This window comes from Acanthochromis polyacanthus, chromosome 22 (genome assembly GCF_021347895.1).
Source record: "Acanthochromis polyacanthus isolate Apoly-LR-REF ecotype Palm Island chromosome 22, KAUST_Apoly_ChrSc, whole genome shotgun sequence".
NCBI lineage: Eukaryota > Metazoa > Chordata > Actinopteri > Pomacentridae > Acanthochromis > Acanthochromis polyacanthus.
The window spans coordinates 13,504,240-13,525,098 of record NC_067134.1 but is presented as its reverse complement, the minus strand read 5'-3'; the positions used below and the strand labels follow the sequence as shown (position 1 = coordinate 13,525,098).

General features: G+C 41.6%; 1 protein-coding gene across 1 annotated transcript; it reads left to right on the top strand.

Moving 5' to 3' along the window:
• The first annotated feature begins 12,973 nt into the window (after window positions 1-12,973).
• Window positions 12,974-19,970, top strand: LOC110968110 (insulin-like growth factor-binding protein 5). Its single transcript, XM_022217933.2, has 4 exons — window positions 12,974-13,908; window positions 18,475-18,680; window positions 19,044-19,163; window positions 19,315-19,970. The coding sequence occupies exons 1-4, from the start codon at window positions 13,575-13,577 to the stop codon at window positions 19,450-19,452; spliced, it is 798 nt and encodes a 265-aa protein (XP_022073625.1). The 5' UTR covers window positions 12,974-13,574; the 3' UTR covers window positions 19,453-19,970.
• The last annotated feature ends 889 nt before the right edge of the window (window positions 19,971-20,859 follow it).

The window sequence follows — 20,859 nt, the reverse complement described above, 5'->3', positions numbered from 1 at the left end:
GCTTTATCTGACACGCCCATATGCCAATATGCCTATGCCAATTTTTGTTAAGTTTTCTCATTCACAATTCATATTTTCATGATGCCATAGCTATGCCACATAACCACTTTTTAATTTTATAGCAAAGTTTAATAATTTAAGAATAATTTCATATAGATGTAATAAATACTTTAAATATTATCATTCAAAACAAGTAGTTAAAACATACACAAATACCAATAAACAGTTTTAAAAAAACACACAAATACCAATAAATACTTTTTAAAAATACACAAATACCAATAAATAGTTCAATAAATAATTAAAAACAACTCATTTTTGATGGCATGTTTTCTATATTAGAGGTGTGTGGTGGAGAGGGCTTTTGGTGTCCTGAAGACCAGGTGGCGATCCATCTTTCTGAAGGCCCTGGAGGTGAAGGTGGACTTCGTGCCGGAGGTCATCATTGCCTTCCTTTTCCTCCACAACCTCTGCATCAGAAATGGAGACATTTTAGAGCCAGAGGTTGTGGAGGAAGATAATGATGATGGAGTGGACTTTGAGGTTCCTGTGCCAGTCCAGCAATCTGGTGATGGTCTCAGAAACCGTCTTGTTGCTGCAGTGTCTGCCCCACAACACCTTGCCTATGAACTGTAAGAACATGATTATTGCTAATATAGTTAAACGCAACTCTGTTCAACACATGTAAATAGTTCCCCACATTCTAAATTTCTCACATTCTTTGTAAATAGTTTGCTTATTTCTACATTTTTCTTTTTTTGCTCATGTGTAATCGTAACTGTAAACTCATAATTGGAAACTATACCTACACTGAGATGCTGTATATAATATTTTAAAAAAATGAACGATTGATAAAATGAATGATTTGATAAACATTTTTTTTAATAAACAGAACCAAAAGAACATGAACTATAAAAATGAACTATAAATGAACAACACATTATTTCTTTAAAAATGATTCTAAAATCCCCAACAAACATTCCTCCCTTGCTCTGCTTTCCGTCTCTCTCACCTCTCTCTCTCTCTCCTCTCCTCCCTGGCCCGATTCTCCATCCATTCTCTCCACTCTCTCTCTCTTTCTCTTCTCTCAGCGCGCCACTTAATGAGCCGATCTGTGTCCTCATCTGTCCCTGAGAAAATTAACAGTCATGTCCAAGCATTAGTTGCATTGTTAGGTGGTATAAGAAATTGCATAATTAATGTGGCAATTTCAAGCCGGCACTCCTCATGCAGTTATTAGCCAGATTATGCGAATCGTTTCAATTGTAGCTGCAGGCTACTGGAGGTAGCTGCTATTTGTTCTGTATGCAAAGCAAGCTGCTGCAACTAGCTGCTAGCATTCAGTAGCACGTTGTGAGGCGTCTGGCAAATTTAAAACGGTGGTCAGAAAACGCCTATTTGTCAAATCTGTGGGGTGATTAGGATGACTACTTAAAAACATAAAATAAAATAAAAACATGGGGTACTTACATTTATATCACCCCGGTCTGGCCACAGATCCCGCGGAGGCTTTCATGGCGGTGGGTAGCTCGCAAAGCATTATGGGGCGGTTGAGTATGACTAGTGTGGTCACCGCGCATACTTGAATATTTTCCGGAAATAGTGTACATCCGGGTATTTCTCGCGTACTCAATCTTTTCATACTATCTAATGTGAACGCACTACATACTTATTTTGACGTCACACTTAGTATGAGTAGTACGTTAGTATGCCATTTCGGACACAGCCTAAGACCTAACCCACATCGACCAGCGCTGCCGAGTCTATCCCTGTACAACTGCCAGTCATTTGTCAACAAGATCGATGAAACAAGTCTGAGGCTACTCTACAACAAAGCCTACAGCTGCGCCACAGTATTTATGGAGACTTGGCTGGATAACAACGGTCCTGATGAGGCTATCGGGTTAGCCAGCTGTGCTGTTTATCGGGCCGATAGGACTGCATGCTCCAGTAAGATCAGAGGCAGAGGTGTGTGTATATAAACACGACGTGTTCAGCTGTAAACATCATTGGGACCCATTGCTCTTCAGATCTGGAGTATCTGCCTCTGAAGTGCAGGCCATTTTATGTACCAAGAGAGTTCTCTGTTGTCCTCATCACAGCTGTTTACATCCCACCACACACTAATGCTAAGCTAGCCTGGAGGAGCTGCACACCTCTGTAAACACCTAGCTAAATGCTCATCCAGAGGAAATTGTGATTGCAGCAGGAGACTTCAACCACGTTGAGCTCAAGACAGTGCTGCCCAAGTTTTATAAACACATCAACTTCCCCACAAGACACAATAACATTTTGGACCAGGTGTACAAAAACATCAGGGGAGCTTACAAAGCTGCAGCACCCCCACACTTCAGCCTTTCAGACCAAATCTCCCTGCTACTGACGCAGGCCTGCAGACCAGTAGTGTGCAGGAGCAGACCTACCAAAAAGACTGTGCAGGTATGGAGCGAGGAGGCCACTGCATCTCTGCAGCACTGTTTTGGCAACACGGACTGGGATGTTTTCTCTGAGAGCTCTGATCTGAAGGGTTACACTTCTGCTGTCCTGGATTATGTACATTTTTGCACTGAGGCCATACTGCCCACTAAAATCACCAGGGTGTTCCCAAATCAGAAGCCCTGGTTTAATGGAAATGTACGGTTTCTGCTCAAAGCCAGGGACGCTGCCTACAGGTCAGGGAACCAGCTGGACTACAAAACTGTGAGAAAAAACTTGACAAAGGGCATCAGAGAAGCCAAGGGCAGATACAGGCAGCAAACAGAGGGGCACTTTGAGAACAATGACTCCCACAGCATGTGGCAGAGTATTAAATCCCTGACTGACTACAAAAACAACAACATAAGGGTCAGTCAGGACAGAGATTTCCCCGACACCCTGAACCTCTTCTTTGCTCGCTTTGACAAGCAGCAGGGAAGAGCTCAGCTTCCTGAAAGAACTCAGCACAGCGGGGAGCCTACACTCACCTTCCAGCTGCACCAGGTGAGATCCACTCTGAAGCAGATCAACCCCACAAAAGCAGCAGGAGTGACAGGCCACCTACTGAGGACCTGTGCTGACCAGCTGGCTGGGGTGTTCACAACGATCTTCAACCACTGCCTGCAACAAGTTGCAGTCCCCACCTGCCTCAAATCCACCACCATTGTCCCTGTGTCCAAAAAATCAGCCATCACAACCCTCAGTAAATACTGCCCAGTCACCCTCACCCCAGTCATTATGAAGTGCTTTGAGAGGATGGTGCCGGCACACTTCAAGAGAAGCATCCTTACAGATCTGGACAGTCATCAGTTCACATACCGAACGAACACATCTACAGAGGATGCTGTCTCAGTTGCACTTCATACAGCCCTAAACCACCTGGAGCAGCCGGATACCTACCTTACAATGCTGTTTGTGGATTTTAGTAGTGCTTTCAATACTGTAATCCCCCATAAACTGGTACATAAACTCACCAATCTTGGACTCTCCACCGCACTATGTTCATGGATTATGGACTTTCTGACCAACAGGCCTCAGAATGTGAGGACGGGTAACCTGACATCCAGCACCATAATCATGAACACAGGCGCACCACAGAGGTGTGTTATTAGTCCAGCACTCTTCACCCTCTTCACCATGGACTGTGTCCCCCACTCCTCCAACACCCTGATAAAGTTTGCTGACAATACCACGGTAGTAGGCCTTATCAGGGACAACAATGAGACCTGGTACAGGCAGGAGGTCCAACATCTGGTAGGGTGGTGTGCAGACAACAACCTGGTCCTCAACACCACTGAAACAAAGGAAATCATCATAGATTTCAGGACCAGGAGAGTGCAGTCCCCACTCCATATCAGAGAAGAAGAGGTAGAGAGGGTGGACTCAGTCAGATTCCTTGACATGCACATTACCAAGGACCTGACATGGACACTAAACATCTCCACACTTGTGAAAAACCCCCCAGCATAGGATGTTCTTCCTGAGGAAGCTGAAGTGGACTTGTCTGGCCCCACAACTACTCAGAACCTTCTACAGAAGCACCATCGAGAGTATCCTCTGCCAGGGCTGCACAGTGTGGTACAGTTCCTGCACAGCAAAAGGCAGACAGGAACTGTCCTGAGTGGTAAAGGTGGCACAGAGGATCGTGGGCGCTGAGCTCCCGGACCTGTACTTTGTGTACACTAAGCACATGGAGAGAAGATCATGGGCCATCTGCATGGTCATTAGCCACCCAGGACACTCCCTGTTTGTCCCACTACCGTCAGAGAGAAGGTACTGGGCCATCAGAACACAGGCTGAGGAACAGCTTCTTCCCCAGAGCTGTTGCCTCCATTACACCACATCATCGCCTCCCTCCCCCGCCCCTCTTCTCTGAAACAGAGACTCACTGATGGACAACAATCATTTTAATGTTCAAGAACCATTTCATACCAAGCAATTAATTTGTATCAGACACTTTAAAGCAGGTGTTGCACCTCATTGCACTATTACACTTTTACACTTTTTAAAATACTTGTTCTATTTACTTGTATATATATATATATATATATATATATGTCAGGGTAGAGACTGCGATTTGGTAGAATTGGAGTTTCTACCAGTAAAGATTGCGATTGGAGTCTCTACCAGTCGAGAGTGCGATTGAAGTCTCTACCAGTAGAGATTGCGATTGGAGTCTCTACCAGTAGAGTTTGTGATTGTAATCTCTACCAGTAGAGATGGAACTTTAAATCTGACCCCTGACCCTAACCTTAACCAACCCTGACCTTTAAATCTGACCCCTGCCCTGACCCCTGACCCTAACCTTAAAAGTCTAACCTTAGCCCTGACAAATCTCTACTGGTAGGATTGGAGTTTCTACTGGTAGAGATTGCGATCGCAATTTCTACTGGTAGAGATTGTGATCGCAATCTCTACTGGTAGAGACTCCAATCACAATCTCTACTGGTAGAGACTCCAATCGCAATCTCTACTGGTAGAAACTCCAATTCTACCAAATCGCAGTCTCTACCCTGACATATATATGTATAATACTTTTTGTACAGGTGTTCGGGTTTTGTTTTTTTGTTATACCATGTTGTTTTTGTTTTTTGCTTTTGCTGCTTCCAGCAAAAGCAAACTTGTTTCATTGCAGAAAAGCATTGACAGTAAATATCCTTGAATCCTTGAATATACAGTGCCTTGTGAAAGTATTCGGCCCCCTTGAACTTTTCAACCTTTCGCCACATTTCAGGCTTCAAACATAAAGATATAAAATTTTTTGTCAAGAATCAACAACAATTGGGACACAATCGCGAAGTGGAATGAAATTTATTGGATATTTTATACTTTTTTAACAAATAAAAAACTGAAAAGTGGGGTGTGCAATATTATTCGGCCCCTTTACTTTCAGTGCAGCAAACTCACTCCAGAAGTTCAGTGAGGATCTCTGAATGATCCAGTGTTGTCCTAAATGACTGATGATGATAAATAGAATCCACCTGTGTGTAATCAAGTCTCCGTATAAATGTACCTGCTCTGTGACAGTCTCAGGGTTCTGTTTAAAGTGCAGAGAGCATCATGAAGACCAAGGAACACACCAGGCAGGTCCAAAAATACTGTTGTAGAGAAGTTTAAAGTCGGATTTGGATACAAAAAGATTTCCCAAGCTTTAAACATCTCAAGGAGCACTGTGCAAGCAATCATATTGAAATGCAAGGAGTATCAGACCACTGCAAATCTACCAAGACCCGGCCGTCCCTCTAAACTTTCACCTCGAACAAGGAGAAGACTGATCAGAGATGCAGCCAAGAGGCCCATGATCACTCTGGATGAACTGCAGAGATCTACAGCTGAGGTGGGAGAGTCTGTCCATAGGACAACAATCAGTCGTACACTGCACAAATCTGGCCTTTATGGAAGAGTGGCAAGAAGAAAGCCATTTCTCAAAGATATCCATAAAAAGTCTCGTTTGAAGTTTGCCACAAGCCACCTGGGAGACGCACCAAACATGTGGAAGAAGGTGCTCTGGTCAGATGAAACCAAAATCGAACTTTTTGGCCACAATGCAAAACGATATGTTTGGCGTAAAAGCAGCACAGCTCATCACCCTGAACACACCATCGCCACTGTCAAACATGGTGGTGGCAGCCTCATGGTTTGGGCCTGCTTTTCTTCAGCAGGGACAGGGAAGATGGTTAAAATTGATGGGAAGATGAATGGAGCCAAATACAGGAGCATTCTGGAAGAAAACCTGTTGCAGTCTGCAAAAGACCTGAGACTGGGACGGAGATTTATCTTCCAACAGGACAATGATCCAAAACATAAAGCCAAATCTACAATGGAATGGCTCACAAATAAACGCATCCAGGTGTTAGAATGGCCAAGTCAAAGTCCAGACCTGAATCCAATTGAGAATCTGTGGGCAGAGCTGAAGACTGCTGAATGGGCAAGAATTTCAGTCTCTCGATGTGCAAAACTGATAGAGACATACCCCAAGCGACTTGCAGCTGTAATTGCAGCAAAAGGTGGCGCTACAAAGTATTAATGCAAGGGGGCCGAATAATATTGCACGCCCCACTTTTCAGGTTTTTATTTGTTAAAAAAGTTTAAAATATCCAATAAATTTCGTTCCACTTCACGATTGTGTCCCACTTGTTGTTGATTCTTCAGAAAAAATTAAAATTTTATATCTTTATGTTTGAAGCCTGAAATGTGGCGAAAGGTTGAAAAGTTCAAGGGGGCCGAATACTTTCACAAGGCACTGTAGAAATCTCCACTATAGCTCCTTCTTCTCCTTCTCTGTCTCCTACATATGTCTCCACAGCTGCAGCCGCTTCCCTTCTAGCACCTGTATCCTCCTCTGTCACAGAGACAGGGGTGATATTGCAGCTTGAGAGACTTTGTTCTGGGAAGGCAGCTGGTCCAGATAGTATGTGTCCAAGGCTGCTTAAAGACTGTGGTGCACAACTGTGTCAAGCTCTCCACAGGATCTTCAACCTGAGTCAACAGCTGGGGCGGGTGCCTGCTCTATGGAATACGTCCTATATTGTACCAGTACCAAAAATCAAATGTCCGACTGAATTAAATGACTACAGACCTATTGCCCTTACCGCACACATCATGAAAACTGAGGCTCGAGGTCAAAGACAAACTTGATTCCCTACAGTTTGCATAGAAAGAACACATTGGAGTGGATGATGCCATCCTCTTCATGTTTCACCGTGCCCTGTCTTATCTGGAGGAACCTGGAGTTTATGTGAGAATCATGTTCTTTGATTTTTCAAACGCATTCAACTCCATCCAACCCACCATACTCAAAGACAAGCTCACAGAGATGGGGGTGGATCCTTCCTGTGTTTCTTGGATCATAGATTACCTGACAGGAAGGCCACAGTTTATCAGGCTGGGGAACTGTGTTTCTGGGACATTAATGAACAATACTGGGGCTCCACAAGGAACAGTCCTGGCTCCATTCCTGTTCACACTGTATACATCTGACTTCATATACAGCACAGCAAAACAGTCCTGCCACATTCATAAATACTCTGATGACACTGCTATTGTGGCATGTATCAGAAATGGATCTGATTAATGCCTTCAGTGACTGGAGTCACAAAAACTGCCTGCTACTCAGTGCCTCAAAGACAATGGAAATGATCATAGATTTCTGCAGATCCAAACACCCTTTTCAGGCAGTGAACACTTGTGGCGTGGACATCGAGGTGATGACATCATATAAATATTTAGGTGTCCACCTTGGTAATAAGTTGAACTGTTTAAAAAACGGACACTTCATTTGCAAAAAGGGCCAGAGCCGACTTTTTTGCTTCAGAAGACTTCGATCATTAGACATCCGCAGTAAGATGCTGCAGATGTTTTATCAGTCTGTGGTAGCAAGTGTCCTGTTTTATGCTGCAGTCTGTTGGGGAGGCAGTATAAAGAACAAGGATGGAGGCCCTTCTGACAAACCTGGATCATCCACTTCATATCTGCCTCAATGAACAACAAAACACCGGTGGTGGACGGCTCCTATCCCTGTGCTGCAGGACAAAAAGATTCAGAAAATCTTTCTTACCATCACCAATTAGTTTATTTAATTATAACGTAAACAGATGAGAACCCAGACAATTGAATTTCCGTATTGTATTGTATTACTGTATCGTAAAAGAACGATGACTTGAATGCTACTGTATATGAATTCTGAGAGGGAAAACACCTCTGAAAGTTTAGAGAATCTGCAGAGAAAGTTGTTGTTATGATATAGACATATCTATCATAATGTTCTTACTTGTATGCCAGCCTTCATATTGTTAAAGTATGTACAATACTTTTCAAATGCTGCATTCCCAGGAGTTCAGCTGGTACTGATATTTGAAATACTCCAAAATAAAAGTGTTGTTTTGCACCTGGAAATAGAAAGACGGACAAGCAACTGACGGGGAATTACATAATGTCTGTAAAAGGTTTAACATGTAGGACATTTCCTAACCAAAAGATCATAAGTGAAAAATTACATGAATGTCATGAAGAAAAAACCCAACATTTTCATTCAGAATTCAAATAATACTATGAGGGAAAGAGAGAGAAAAAACAGGAGAAAGTGAATGCTAAGATTTATCTGTCTGTACTCTTCCACTTACATTCTGAGATCCAAACTGTAGTGGGTGGTGATTATGTCATGAGACTCTTGAGGCAAGCAAGTAAAGTATGATATTTACATACATATAATTCTCTATCACACACAGTCTTTTTTTTTTTCTTTTTTCTTGCTACATGCAAACCAGCGCTGTAGGGTGGGGAGTGTTCAAGCATGAGCAGTATGACATCATTTGGCTGGGGGATGTGTGTTTTAATTCACACAATAGTACCTTTCTGTTTCTGGCTGCAATTCAGCTGCCCATGTCCTCCGTTTATGACATGTTCCTTCAATTATATGTTTTAACACCAAAAGTCAAAATCAAACAAAGTATTAGAATTATTTTCCTACAAGCAGTGGCTTAATTTGTCAGGAATGTCAAAGGTCAGAGTCTCTGGTGCTGGAAAGGAGTTTGGAACAAAGGAGAAGCAGAAGCATGACCTGTACTTCCTCAACAAATGACACAATTGGGCCTTACACAGGCCATAACCTAAGCTGCATTTGAGTTTAATTTCCAAGGTATTCAACCAGAAGTTGTCCCAATGTTGCAAACAAAATCTAAATACCTGTAAAAAGGGGTTTACAGAGCAAACAAGCTAAAGCAGCTTGTCCATCCCATATTCATTTTCTATAATGGCCTTTGGACATGGTTGATGCTACAGGTACGGACCCGTACCTGTAGCATCTGTACTAGAGGTACGGACTCGTTAAGGTCACTGAAGAGCTGGCGCCGGTTAACTACTATTTGCTGCACATTAAAGGCAGTTTATATGAATGACTTTGACGGCGAACATTGTATAATTTAACCAAAAATACACCGTCTCCTCTCACACTTTAGACATTGCAGTTTTTACGCTTTTAGACGCCGTGTCTAAATTGTTTGAAGTCCAGTTCCTATTAATTAGTTTACCGTGTTCAGTGGTGGAAGCGGCTGACGAACTCCATTGCAAATGTTCATATCACTGATGAAACAAATCATGGACTTCAGCTTAACCCTATTAGTTCGTTTTTGACCTTTGAAAAGGCAGTTCAGTAAACCTTCTCACTACAAGTTACATTTATGAGCTGCTCTGATGTTATCGCAAACATGTTCTCTATCAGCAAATTGAGTTTTCTCAGCTGTGTTGGAATTGCACCTGTTTAAGATAAATTTTTATGAGCACTTTAAAAACTTATTGTCCGTGCTGGCTTCAAACCCGATCCTTGAAAATCATTTAAGACCCATTTAGTGGCTCTTCTCAAGCTTTCAGTCATATCATGATCTTTGATGCTTGGTGAGATTTACAACTGGCATTTTTAGGAACCTATTTTGATTGATAGATTTATAACTGTGATGTACTGCAACCTGAACACAAATGCATAGGAAATATGACAAAGGAAGTGTCCAACTTTACTTTGACAAGAATTAGCTGCACATGATGGACTTCCAGACATAGGATACACCAGTTTTGTACTTGTTTAAGATTTTTCTCAGTCTCATTTTGACTACTAATTTAAGTTTGACTTTGCTGTTGGATTAAGACCTGGAAATGGAACATATATAAGGGCCTGAATCAATCAGTTCAGACTTTCATTTTGATATGTGACTCACTTTAAGTATATTCGAAATGCAGGCAAGAGTGACCCATATCATTTCATTTTAGCAAAGTTATCCATTTACACAGGTTAAGGACACATCCATTCAAACGTGAAATCGGTAACTGGATTCCTTGTACCATTAGGAATAATAAAGGTGCATTTTGACCCATCCCAACATGTGCATCAAGGCTGACAGGTCCGACTTTGGTAGAATTTTGCAGTTTGCAAGCTCGCATGCTTTTCTGGTCATTCTGACCCACAAATCCTTTGTGCAGTTATGTCACAAGCATCACACTGTCTCACATAAGGATTAACAAGCTAGAGGCATGTAGAACACACAGATAACAGCTCATTTTCCTTTACAGACCCTAACGGTTAAAGTTTAAGGTGCATTATTATGACAAAGTAGTGTTTCCCAGTTGTGTCAATACTGCTTGAACAGTACGCACTTTGTAGGGGCAGCTGTAGTACATACTTGATGTAAAAAGAAAAAGTTCACAATTTGAAATTTCACCCAGAAAACTTTGGCAGTCTGCTAGGTAAACCATACTGCTCAGGTTAGCCTCTAAATGCATTGCTCATGTAGTGAGTGTTGTAGTGTGGTACAAACACAAAATGAAAAACTAAAACTGGAAGAGGCATTTGAGAATACTATTGCTTTTCAGTAAGCTACTGGACTCAAATTCTGGACAAAGACTGGTGGACTAGATGAAAACATTACTTAGCCAAAGCTGAACATGCCAAACTGTGAGCTGAAGCATGGGTTTTGTGTACTGTTGGGTTAGCCACTGTGAAGCTCAAGCAACTTATACCCTCACTGACGAAGCATTAAAACCTTAGCACATATTTAGTCCGAGCAAAACTGCAAGAGAAATCCAGGGCTTGAACCTATCAAGTGAATTATCTCATATGAAGTAGATGAACAGCTGAAGAAGCAGAATTTACAAAGCGTAGCTGCACTTTGAGACCACAAACCCTACTTGTTTCACATCTGGAGAAAGCAAAACAAGTGTAAACACGTTGACATTGCCAATATGCCTATGGGTCATAAATCCTCAGTTTATGAATTAGAAACGTGGAGGAGAGTTTCAGAGTGATCTTTCAGAGAGAGATTTTGTTTTTTGGAGCCAGCTGAACGCACGTGTCTCCCAAGTTTCAATCTGAAAGGTGCTCTTTCTTCCACTCAGGACAGCTAGGTAAGGAAAATGGAAGGGTTGTCACGAGTGATGTCATTTGACACCCGATACAGTGTAACGGTCAAGGGCAAAAGCAAACAGGGGTTGAGAGCTGAGCAGGACAAAGTTTCACAAAGTGGGTGAAGGGAGGCAGAGGAAGTGAAACTTGACAGAGCAAAGAAGTACACCTTTTATCAGTGTGGGCTGAACAGGTCAGCTTGAATGCATCTGAAATTGGATTCGTGCACATATGGAACACTAAAACTTAATTTAAAGTGCATGATTAAGATGAGGTGTAACAGAATGTAAACAAGGAGACAAATAAAACTAAATAATCAAGACATTCTGTGTAGCAATAACAACAGCAAGAGACAGGATGAAGATGACCAGGGTTGAAAGCATTAAATCTCATTCTCTAGAAACTCTGTTTACTAACAATATAAACGTGCTCATCATGTAAAATCCTCAGATATATATTGTTACCTGCCAGAGTATCAAGTGAATTAAAAGAGTTCTTCAGCTGCCACTTACCTTGCTGAGTCATAAAAGAAGACCATTATGAGTGCAGTTCACGTTGATCTGGACCTTTCAGAGCACAAGTTTGTGCACATCTTTGAAAAATGAATTTGTTTTGGTTAAGACAGCATCCTGCATTTGTAAAAAGCTAAAGCTATTTTTGACAAAAAAGACGAAATGATATCGGAAGGGAGTTATAAAGCTTTCTTGTTTAACGTACATTGATTTTATTTCTGAGGTTTTGTAATCAAAGTAGGAATTAAAGTATTGTGTTTGCTCTTTCACCATTACAAGTCAAATTTGACCAAATACTTACTGACAGCATATATTCAAGTCTCTGGGTCGATCTGGGCTACTGCACTGCATCCAAATGGCGAATGATTGGGGGAAACCATGTTTGCAGTCAGTATAACATAATTAATTGAATCCTCTAATTGCATTTTTTGAGGATATGTTAATCAAACTTTTGGTGAAGATCAGGATCTGAGAGATTGTGCTTTTTCCAGTGGAAATAGCAGAGGTCAAAACTAGCTCTAAATATGAAAGTTTTATTTCTGAGGTTTAGTAATCAAAGTAGGAATTTCAGTATTGTGTTTGCTTATATGTTTTGGCAAACAACAAACAATGATGCACTGTTCAAGCGCAAAATCCTAATCAGTATGTGCATCAAGTCTGCTAAGAAATGGAAGACTTCTGTGATATCCAAAAATCATCACATATTTGTATTTAAGACATATTTGATGGGGGTGGGATCACATAAAGATATCAGCAGCATGCTAACCAAAAATATTTTTGACATTTGTAGTTGTTTCTTTGAAATTTGTTCGACTAAAGTTTAATAAATATATAAGCATTTTACAGTAAATCCATATCCTAACAAGTCAGCCAACCTTATTAACTTGTTTTTCCCTTTGCTTTTATGTGACTCTTCACTAAAACATCTGTGAACTCTAAATTATTTTTATTTTTCTTAGTTTATAAGTGTCAGCATACAGGTGACAGCAATTTTACGTCTCGTTTCCAGAAATATGTGTCCTGTTTTTCAGCATAAAAAGCAAAGATATTAATGAATACGTTTCCATAATCCTGATATTGTTAAATGGCCACTCTGCAGCGAGAGAGATAAGGTCTTCCTCAGTCGCCTTTAGGAGCATTGTGTGTATCTGGCAGATCTGGATGCATGCCAGCACCCGCCCAGTAAAATCAGCATCGCAGCACACGGAGTTGACAACTGCGCCTCCCCCTCCAAACGCTGTTTGACATACCCATCGTTATAGGCTTCGCCTCTGGCACTTTCTTTTTTTAAAAGGAAAACTCAAAGCCACAGATTATACATTCTGTTCACTATCCGTGCGGGTAAAATAATATACAGTGAGTGACAGGAGGAACCAGCGCGCTCTGTGTTTTCTCAATTGGAGAAGAACGGCTTTGCGCGTAAACGGTACGGGCTATCTGGATAATTTCATTCTTTTTCTGAGTTATTAGTGACTCAGAAGGGGTAAAAACAGCTCAAAGAGGAAGCAGAGTTACTGCCTTTGTGGATTGCTAGCATCGGATGACATTTGGACTTGAGGGTGCAAAGCACCTGTAGATGCAACAAACATCCCCCTGATGGTTGGACTCCAACCTCCGACAAAGAAAGGATTCGTCGCAAGATTGAGCTGATAATCGTTTAATTCAAAGAGTTGTGCAGTTTAGAGGAGAAGCCTGCCATGCTGCTGAGAGTTTCCTTCTTGGTGGTTCCGCTGCTGAGCATTACCGGCTGCGGCTCCTCATACGTGCCGTGCGAGCCGTGCGACCAGAAGGATCTGTCCATGTGTCCGCCAGTGCCACTTGGCTGTCAGCTGGTGAAGGAGCCCGGCTGCGGCTGCTGCCTAACCTGCGCGCTCGAAGAGGGCCAGCCGTGCGGCGTGTACACCGGTCCGTGCACGCGAGGGCTCCGTTGCCTGCCCAAGAACGGCGAGGAAAAGCCACTGCACGCGCTCCTGCACGGCCGAGGGGTGTGCAAAAACGAGAAGTTGTACAAACTGCTGCATCTATCAAAAGGTAGGCCTGTGGAGAGATGACTGATTATAAGCACTGTAATTAAACTGATCGCCAGCTTTAAGTGGAGCATTAATTAATTCTATTAATCGAGTCGTTTTTTTTGTCTTGTTATAGAGGAGCCTTCTTCCCCCTCATGATATTCCGCAATCTGCAGCACCAATTTATCGTGCTGTATCGTTTCAGAAATCATATCAGTGCTTATATAACACTTACATCCGCTCTCAAACTGTTGCAGTTGCATTGCCGAAATTATGCATCTACATCCAAACAGCCCAGGTGCAAAAACTGTTCTTTCTTCTTTGTTAGTGCAGGATTTTTAATGAAACCCACAAGTGACACACACACACACACACACACACACACAATCTTGTACTTCTATCTTAGTGAGGACATCCATAAGCGTAATGCATTCCTAGAGCCTTACCCTAACCTTAACTATCACAACTGATTGCCTAACCCTAATCCTTACCCTAACCCTAACCAAACCTCAATTCATACCTGTTCTCTAAAAACAAGTCTTCTCCCTCAAACATGGCTGTTTCAAAGTGAGGACCGGCCAAAATGTCCTCACTTTGTAAAAATGTCCACACTTTGATAGTTAAATGCAGAAAATGGTTCTCACAATGTAGCAAGTACAAGTACACACCTACACACACACACACACACACACACACACACACACACACACACACACACACACACACACACACACACATACTGTGTTTTTCTATCATTGTGGGGATATACCATTGACTCCCATTCATATCTAACCCCTAACCCTTACCCTAACCCTAACCGTAACCCAGACCAAAACAATGCCTAACCCTAAAGAAACGTTTTTGCATTTTTACTTTTTTCAGTAACAACAACATGGCCAAGAAAACGCTGTTTAAACTTGTGGGGAATCGCCCCACAAGTGACATAGTTTTCGGTTTTCCTACAGTTGTGGGGACATTTGGTCGTCACAAGTATAGCCAGCACCTGAGCACACACACACACACAGAGAGAGAGAGAGAGAGAGAGAGAGAGACAGACAGACAGACAGACAGACAGACAGACAGTCAACTAGAGATGCACAGGAAAAATGTGAGAAATCAAAATTCAGCCAGAAAACTTCACTCTCACATGCCTGCAAATGCACTTTTTTAAGTGGCAGGATTTAAGTAAAGAAACAAGTTTCAGCCATCCTCTCTCTCCCCTTGGGAACCAGCAAATCTGATGTAGATCAACACACACAGCAGCTCGTCTTTAATATAAGCTGACTCCTATCATTATCAAGGCACACGACTCAAAGACCTCCATGTGCCTTGACCCCATGAACTCCTGTCAACAATTGGTGGGGATTGCTGATAAACATGTCATCTTGAAAGACCCCCTCATGGGTTTGCAAATATAAATCAGTGTGTTTTCGTGTGACCGGCCCATTGCCTCCAGGGCCTCCTCAGCCAACATAAAACAAGGGGGAAGGTTGCAGGTGGTGCTCGGTGAGGCTCCTTGTTGACTCCTTTGAATGGCAGTTCAGGGACAGAGCCACTGTGTCTGCTGGGGAGCACAGTGGGAAATGTTGGCTCGCGTCCACTCATTCTCGCCGTCTTCAAGTAGCGAAGTTGTACTTTGCTTTGTTCCCTTTCCTCTACAATTTCTTGTCTTTTTTGCTTTTTTTGTCTTTTGTTCTTTTGTTAATTCCCTTGTGCGTCTTTACTTTTCTTCATCCACCACCTGTGCCATTTGTTTCCCACGCCTGACCAACCTTTTTGTCTCTATTCTCTCCTACCACATTGCCTCTTCTCTTCTTTCCCTACCTGGCTACTGTTCCTTGTCAGCTTTTCCACCCTATTCTTCTCCTTCCAGATCCACCCATCCTGGATTCACCCTTTCCACTCTGTCTGGTGCTACATTTTACTGCAGATTGGAATTTTAGTGTTAGTGCTTAGTCAGATTTTAAATATTCAAATTAGGTTTATTCCCTTTAGCTTGAAGCTTGGCATTTACTGTCAATTTCTGATTTTTGGTTTGTTAAAAGTCCCTTTTTACGTTTCAATTTTACATCCAGTGTGTTGTCCTCATCCATTCAACCAAACTAAGTAACCTTCAGCAGCTGTACATTTGAGAAATTGTGACTACAAAAATATCTCCTGTTCATCTCCCCCTTCCTCTTTTACTACCTTTCCCCCACACTATCTCCTGCTCCCTCTCACCACTTTTTGTTAGTCCCAGCCTAGTCTCTTCATTTGTCCCCCCTGCTCTTCTCCCTTTCCTCCCCTTGCTTCCCCCTCCATCTCAGTGGGAGGCCCAGGCAGTGCAGTGATTCAGCAGAATGCAGGGTGAGTGTGGGTTGTCTGCCCCATCAGCCAGCCTCTCCATTAACTCCCCGTCTCCTGCTGGGCGTTCTGTCAATGCATAAATTTAACAAAACCCATATGCATGCCTATAAATACACGCCTCACACAGAAATGCATTTTATAAACACTTGAGAAGATCCACAAATGGAGCCAGAGAGTTGTGCGCATTCAAAATATGAATGAGGAGTTGTGTTCTTTTAAGACATCCCTATGTGTAAGTGAAGTATGATATAGCAAGTGTGCACTTTGAACAGTTTGTCACTTGTCAAAGGTCAGAAAACAGCGACTCAAACTTTAATCATAGGACAAAATAGGAATATTTAGTCATCAGATTTGCAAGCACGTTTTCTCATTTTGCAGAGGAAGCAAAGACTCCTCGTCAGGAGCGGAAAAAAGGAAGGAAAGAAGGAAGGGAGTGAGTTTTTGTTTGCCAATTCCTACAGGGAATTTTCTCTCCAGGATCACTAACAGAAAAGGAAAGAGGAAGAAAGGGAAAAAAATGAAAGATGTGATCAGTCAGATTAGACAAGCTGGAGGATTAGCAAGTGAAGACTTGATTGGACATACACTGGCTGCTGATCTGCCTCAGCTTTCTGCAGAGGAAAGAAAAAATTGTGTCAGCAGGAAACTGGAGGCAATCTCTTGTTGCAGTTTTTTCCACAAACCTGGCATTAAGGGTAGGGATGGGTGACATCATCACTATCTTCATCATCATCATCACTGGGGGTGGATGGGCTTGGGAGGGCTTTAAGCATCATTTGCAACAAGGCAATGACCTTGTTTCACCACACAGTTAGCTTAGTAGCTTAGCGATAATGTCAGTGCAGAAGTGGAGGGGGTTTATATGCAGAATTCGCAATCTGCCAAAATGAAACAGAAACAAATGCGTGATACAGCAGTGGATATGGGCCACACATACAAGGCCAATACATGTTTTAAGCTATAAATTTAATGATAAGTTCTTTTGGGAAAGAAACCTGCAGGCACTCACTATGGCCTCGACGTAGTCACAATGCTTGCATGTATAGCGGGTGGGGACAAGGGAGAGGGGCAAGCACGGAGATTAGTGTGACTGTGTTCGATTCTCCAAAACTTAGCATAGAGCTGTATTTTTGCACAGATTAAAGATAAATGTACATGAGGGTTTGTGTGGGGGTTGTACCCAAACCGGGTTCCAGCTGTTTCTGGTGGTTTGCCACATGACAAGGGTAATAGCATGTTTTCAGGAGCTTGGGTGCCAGGGTGAGACTAAATATCTAATTTAGGTCACTTGCTATAAAGGTTTTAAAACCCCTGGTCTACATATACCCCAAACTGGCAACCTCACTTGCTATAAATGTAGGCTATGTTGTCTCGTATGTCAACACATACACAATCTGAAACTGGCAAGTAGCCACTAAATAAGCTACCGTAAATAAGCATTTAGCTCGTGCAGTGAAATCGTCACGTTGTGTTGTGACTTTTCCAAATTCAACACTCCTGCCCCGTGCCCTTATGAGACAAGCTTTGCAATTTTAGCCCCTCAAATAGATGCAGTTCTAGGTGGGAGCCATCATAGTGCTCCTGATTTTGACCCTTCTTTAAACAGTTTCATGAAAGCAGCAGAAAAATGCTCTTCACACAGGACTAATGGATGTTAAGTTGTTTGTAGTAAATGGCATCAGTGGTTATCATAATCCTGCTGTCTGTAATTTGTAAAGTTCTGGTAAAAAACTGACCAACCATACAGCAGATAAGACAGATAATACTAATCCTGTAAGAATCTAGCTTCAACTTATTGGAGTCAGACATTCTGAATACATTTATGTGTTGCCTTTTGATAGTTGGGCTTAAATTTTGTCATCCTCATGCTTGGAATAATTCATGCCTTGGTGAACTTAATTCTCATTCAAAAGTGTCAAGGAGCTTTACACGAATGTGAAAGTTCAGTTTAATTTAATTTTTGCAACAGTTAAAAAGAATTTGAGGGTAAAAATGAAGTCTTGTACCATTCATGTACAAGCATGTCACAGTACATTTTCCTGTCTACTGCAAATGGCATTCTTTTATGTCATGTTCTTGGTAGTAGCAAAGCTGCAGGTCTGGGCGAAGAACACTTTCAAAATACTCCAATAGTAGCATTGCAAATGTTTTATGAATGCAGAACCAGTTAGGCCTCAAACACACAATGCAAAAGAAAATTGATGAGTGAGCCCCTCTGTCTTTTGTGTCTTTGCCTCCCAAGTAAAAGGACAATCTCGAGATGACACCCTGCTACATGCTGCAGAGCCTGCACAAACCAAGGTGCCCTTGAATGGAGAACACATCAGCAGTTGGAAGGCCTATGCCATGAAGCAGGCCAAGGATCGCAAAAAGCAGCTGGCCAGAACGGGACCCACCAGCAACCTGGATTTCTCACCGATCAGCCTCGATAAACTGGAGCCTGAATTTGTAAGTGATGTAGAAACAGACTCAGCTGTTGTTTTTTTGCTTGTTCCATCAATTTTGTATTTGGTCTGAATGACCAGACATTTGCTGACATTTAATTGCATGCTTCAGGCTTTATTAGTGTTGCACACTTAAAGAAATAAGTTCTACCAAATCAATCAGATGTCCGACATGACCTCATGTGACAACATGGTGGGAACAGGGTGACATGCTAAATAATATTCTAATATAATTAAAGTTATATTATAATGCAATATTATAAATGATAATAGATATTCCTTATTCAGTTGACATTTTATGGACTTTTTAGGAACAATGATTCTATGGTGCACAATACACTTTATTGTATATGTCTTGTGTGTGCAGGGGCCCTGCAGGAGAAGACTAGATAATCTTATTCAGAGCATAAAAGACACTTCTCGGGTCTTGGCTGTCTCCCTGTACATCCCCAACTGTGACAAGAAGGGGTTCTTCAAGCGCAAACAGGTACACATGCATCGCTTTGTGATATTTACTCAACTACAAGCCCTGCTTTGTAACTTCTTTGCATTATGAAGCTTTTCAATAAAGCAACAATTCTGCAAGAAGCACATAAAAACAAGCCTCTCATCCCATTCTAACCACTCTCTATTCATAGTGTAAGCCATCTCGTGGTCGGAAAAGGGGGATCTGCTGGTGTGTCGACCGGTTTGGCATCAAAATCCCCGGCATCAACTACGCCGGAGGAGACCTGCAGTGCAAAGACCTCGACCGCAGCAGCAACAGCAATGAATAACAGTGAATTGCACTGAGCTTCTTAAAAATCTGCCAATGAAGCTAGCACGCTTTATGACTGTCAATCAGGAAATATTGAAACAAACACTTTTATACAGGGTGACACAAAAAACGAGAAATTTTTAACAATCCAATAAAACCAAGAGTGATGGAAGAAAAATATTTTATCCATAGTAATTGAAACCTTAAAACATGCCATTTAAGAAACAATGATGGAATTTTCATTTTTAAAAAATTACTTCCTGTAGATGGCGTCCTCCTGTACGAATGCATTCTTGAAATCTACCTGGGGCTATCTCAAGAGTAAAGTGTACACGACTTGTTCAAGAACTCTGGATGGGTTAGAACAGAGAATTCAGGATGAAATTCACAGTGTCCCAGCTGAGATGTTGCAGCGGTCAATGAGGAATCTCAGCAGCAGATTTCAAGAATGCATTTGTACAGGAGGACACCATCTACAGGAAGTAATTTTTAAAAAAATGAAAATTCCATCATTGTTTCTTAAATGGCATGTTTTAAGGTTTCAATTACTATGGATAAAATATTTTTCTTCCATCACTCTTGGCTTTATTGGGTTGTTAAAAAGTTCTCGTTTTTTGTGTCACCCTGTATATTGTCAGATGTCATGGACTATGCATTTTTTGTGTTTTTTTAAGGGGAGCTGAACTGAAAAATTTGCTTAAGTGGCAATCTGCCCATGTATGTCTTAAGTCTGGCTCCCCAGTGACTGTATACGATCTTTTTGGTTAGCTAACACCTCTTTTTATCCCAGGTAATATTGTAACAGACAATGTGAGTTTATTACTAAATTTACTCCAGGAATTCTGAGACAAGACATACTGTAAATGTGGCAAAAAAAAAAAAATCTATATTTTTTCACATATTTATGCTTTTGAGGAATTTTATTCCTCCTTTATTGGTTCTTGTGTGACATTAGTAATTTTACATGGTAGCAAGATGAGAAAATTGATTAAGTGGGCAAAAGAGAGAGGTCAAATCAACTGTCATTTCTTTCATTAGTTAGATCCTATACATATTGGAATTTTGAATTGATTTATTTATTTATCAATCTCACTGTAATACTAAATATGAAGCTACAGCCAGCTGGTTAGCTTCACTTAGACTGGAAACAAGAGCAAACAGCTAGCTTTGGTCTGTCCAAATGTAACAAAATCCGCCCATCAGTCACTGCAGATTTCTCTCAATAACAAGTTACGTGTTGTTCCTTGGATCTGTATGAAATAGATGTGCCCCATTGTTATTTTCTGTAGTGTCCACTGGCTGCCCAGAGGCAATAAAGATGAATCGAAATTCAGATCTCAAGAAAATCCATTGAAATTCATCTCAGTCAGTTGTAAATCTTTATCCTCACAATGGGCCTCATTCATGAACTTAGAAAAGCGTTCGT

Coding starts and splice junctions, on each gene's coding strand:
- LOC110968110 (XM_022217933.2), top strand. CDS start 13,575: ATGCTGCTGAGAGTTTCCTTCTTGGTGGTTCCGCTGCTGAGCATTACC. Junction 13,909..18,474: donor ACTGCTGCATCTATCAAAAG/GTAGGCCTGTGG, acceptor TTGCCTCCCAAG/TAAAAGGACAATCTCGAGAT. Junction 19,164..19,314: donor GGTTCTTCAAGCGCAAACAG/GTACACATGCAT, acceptor CTCTATTCATAG/TGTAAGCCATCTCGTGGTCG.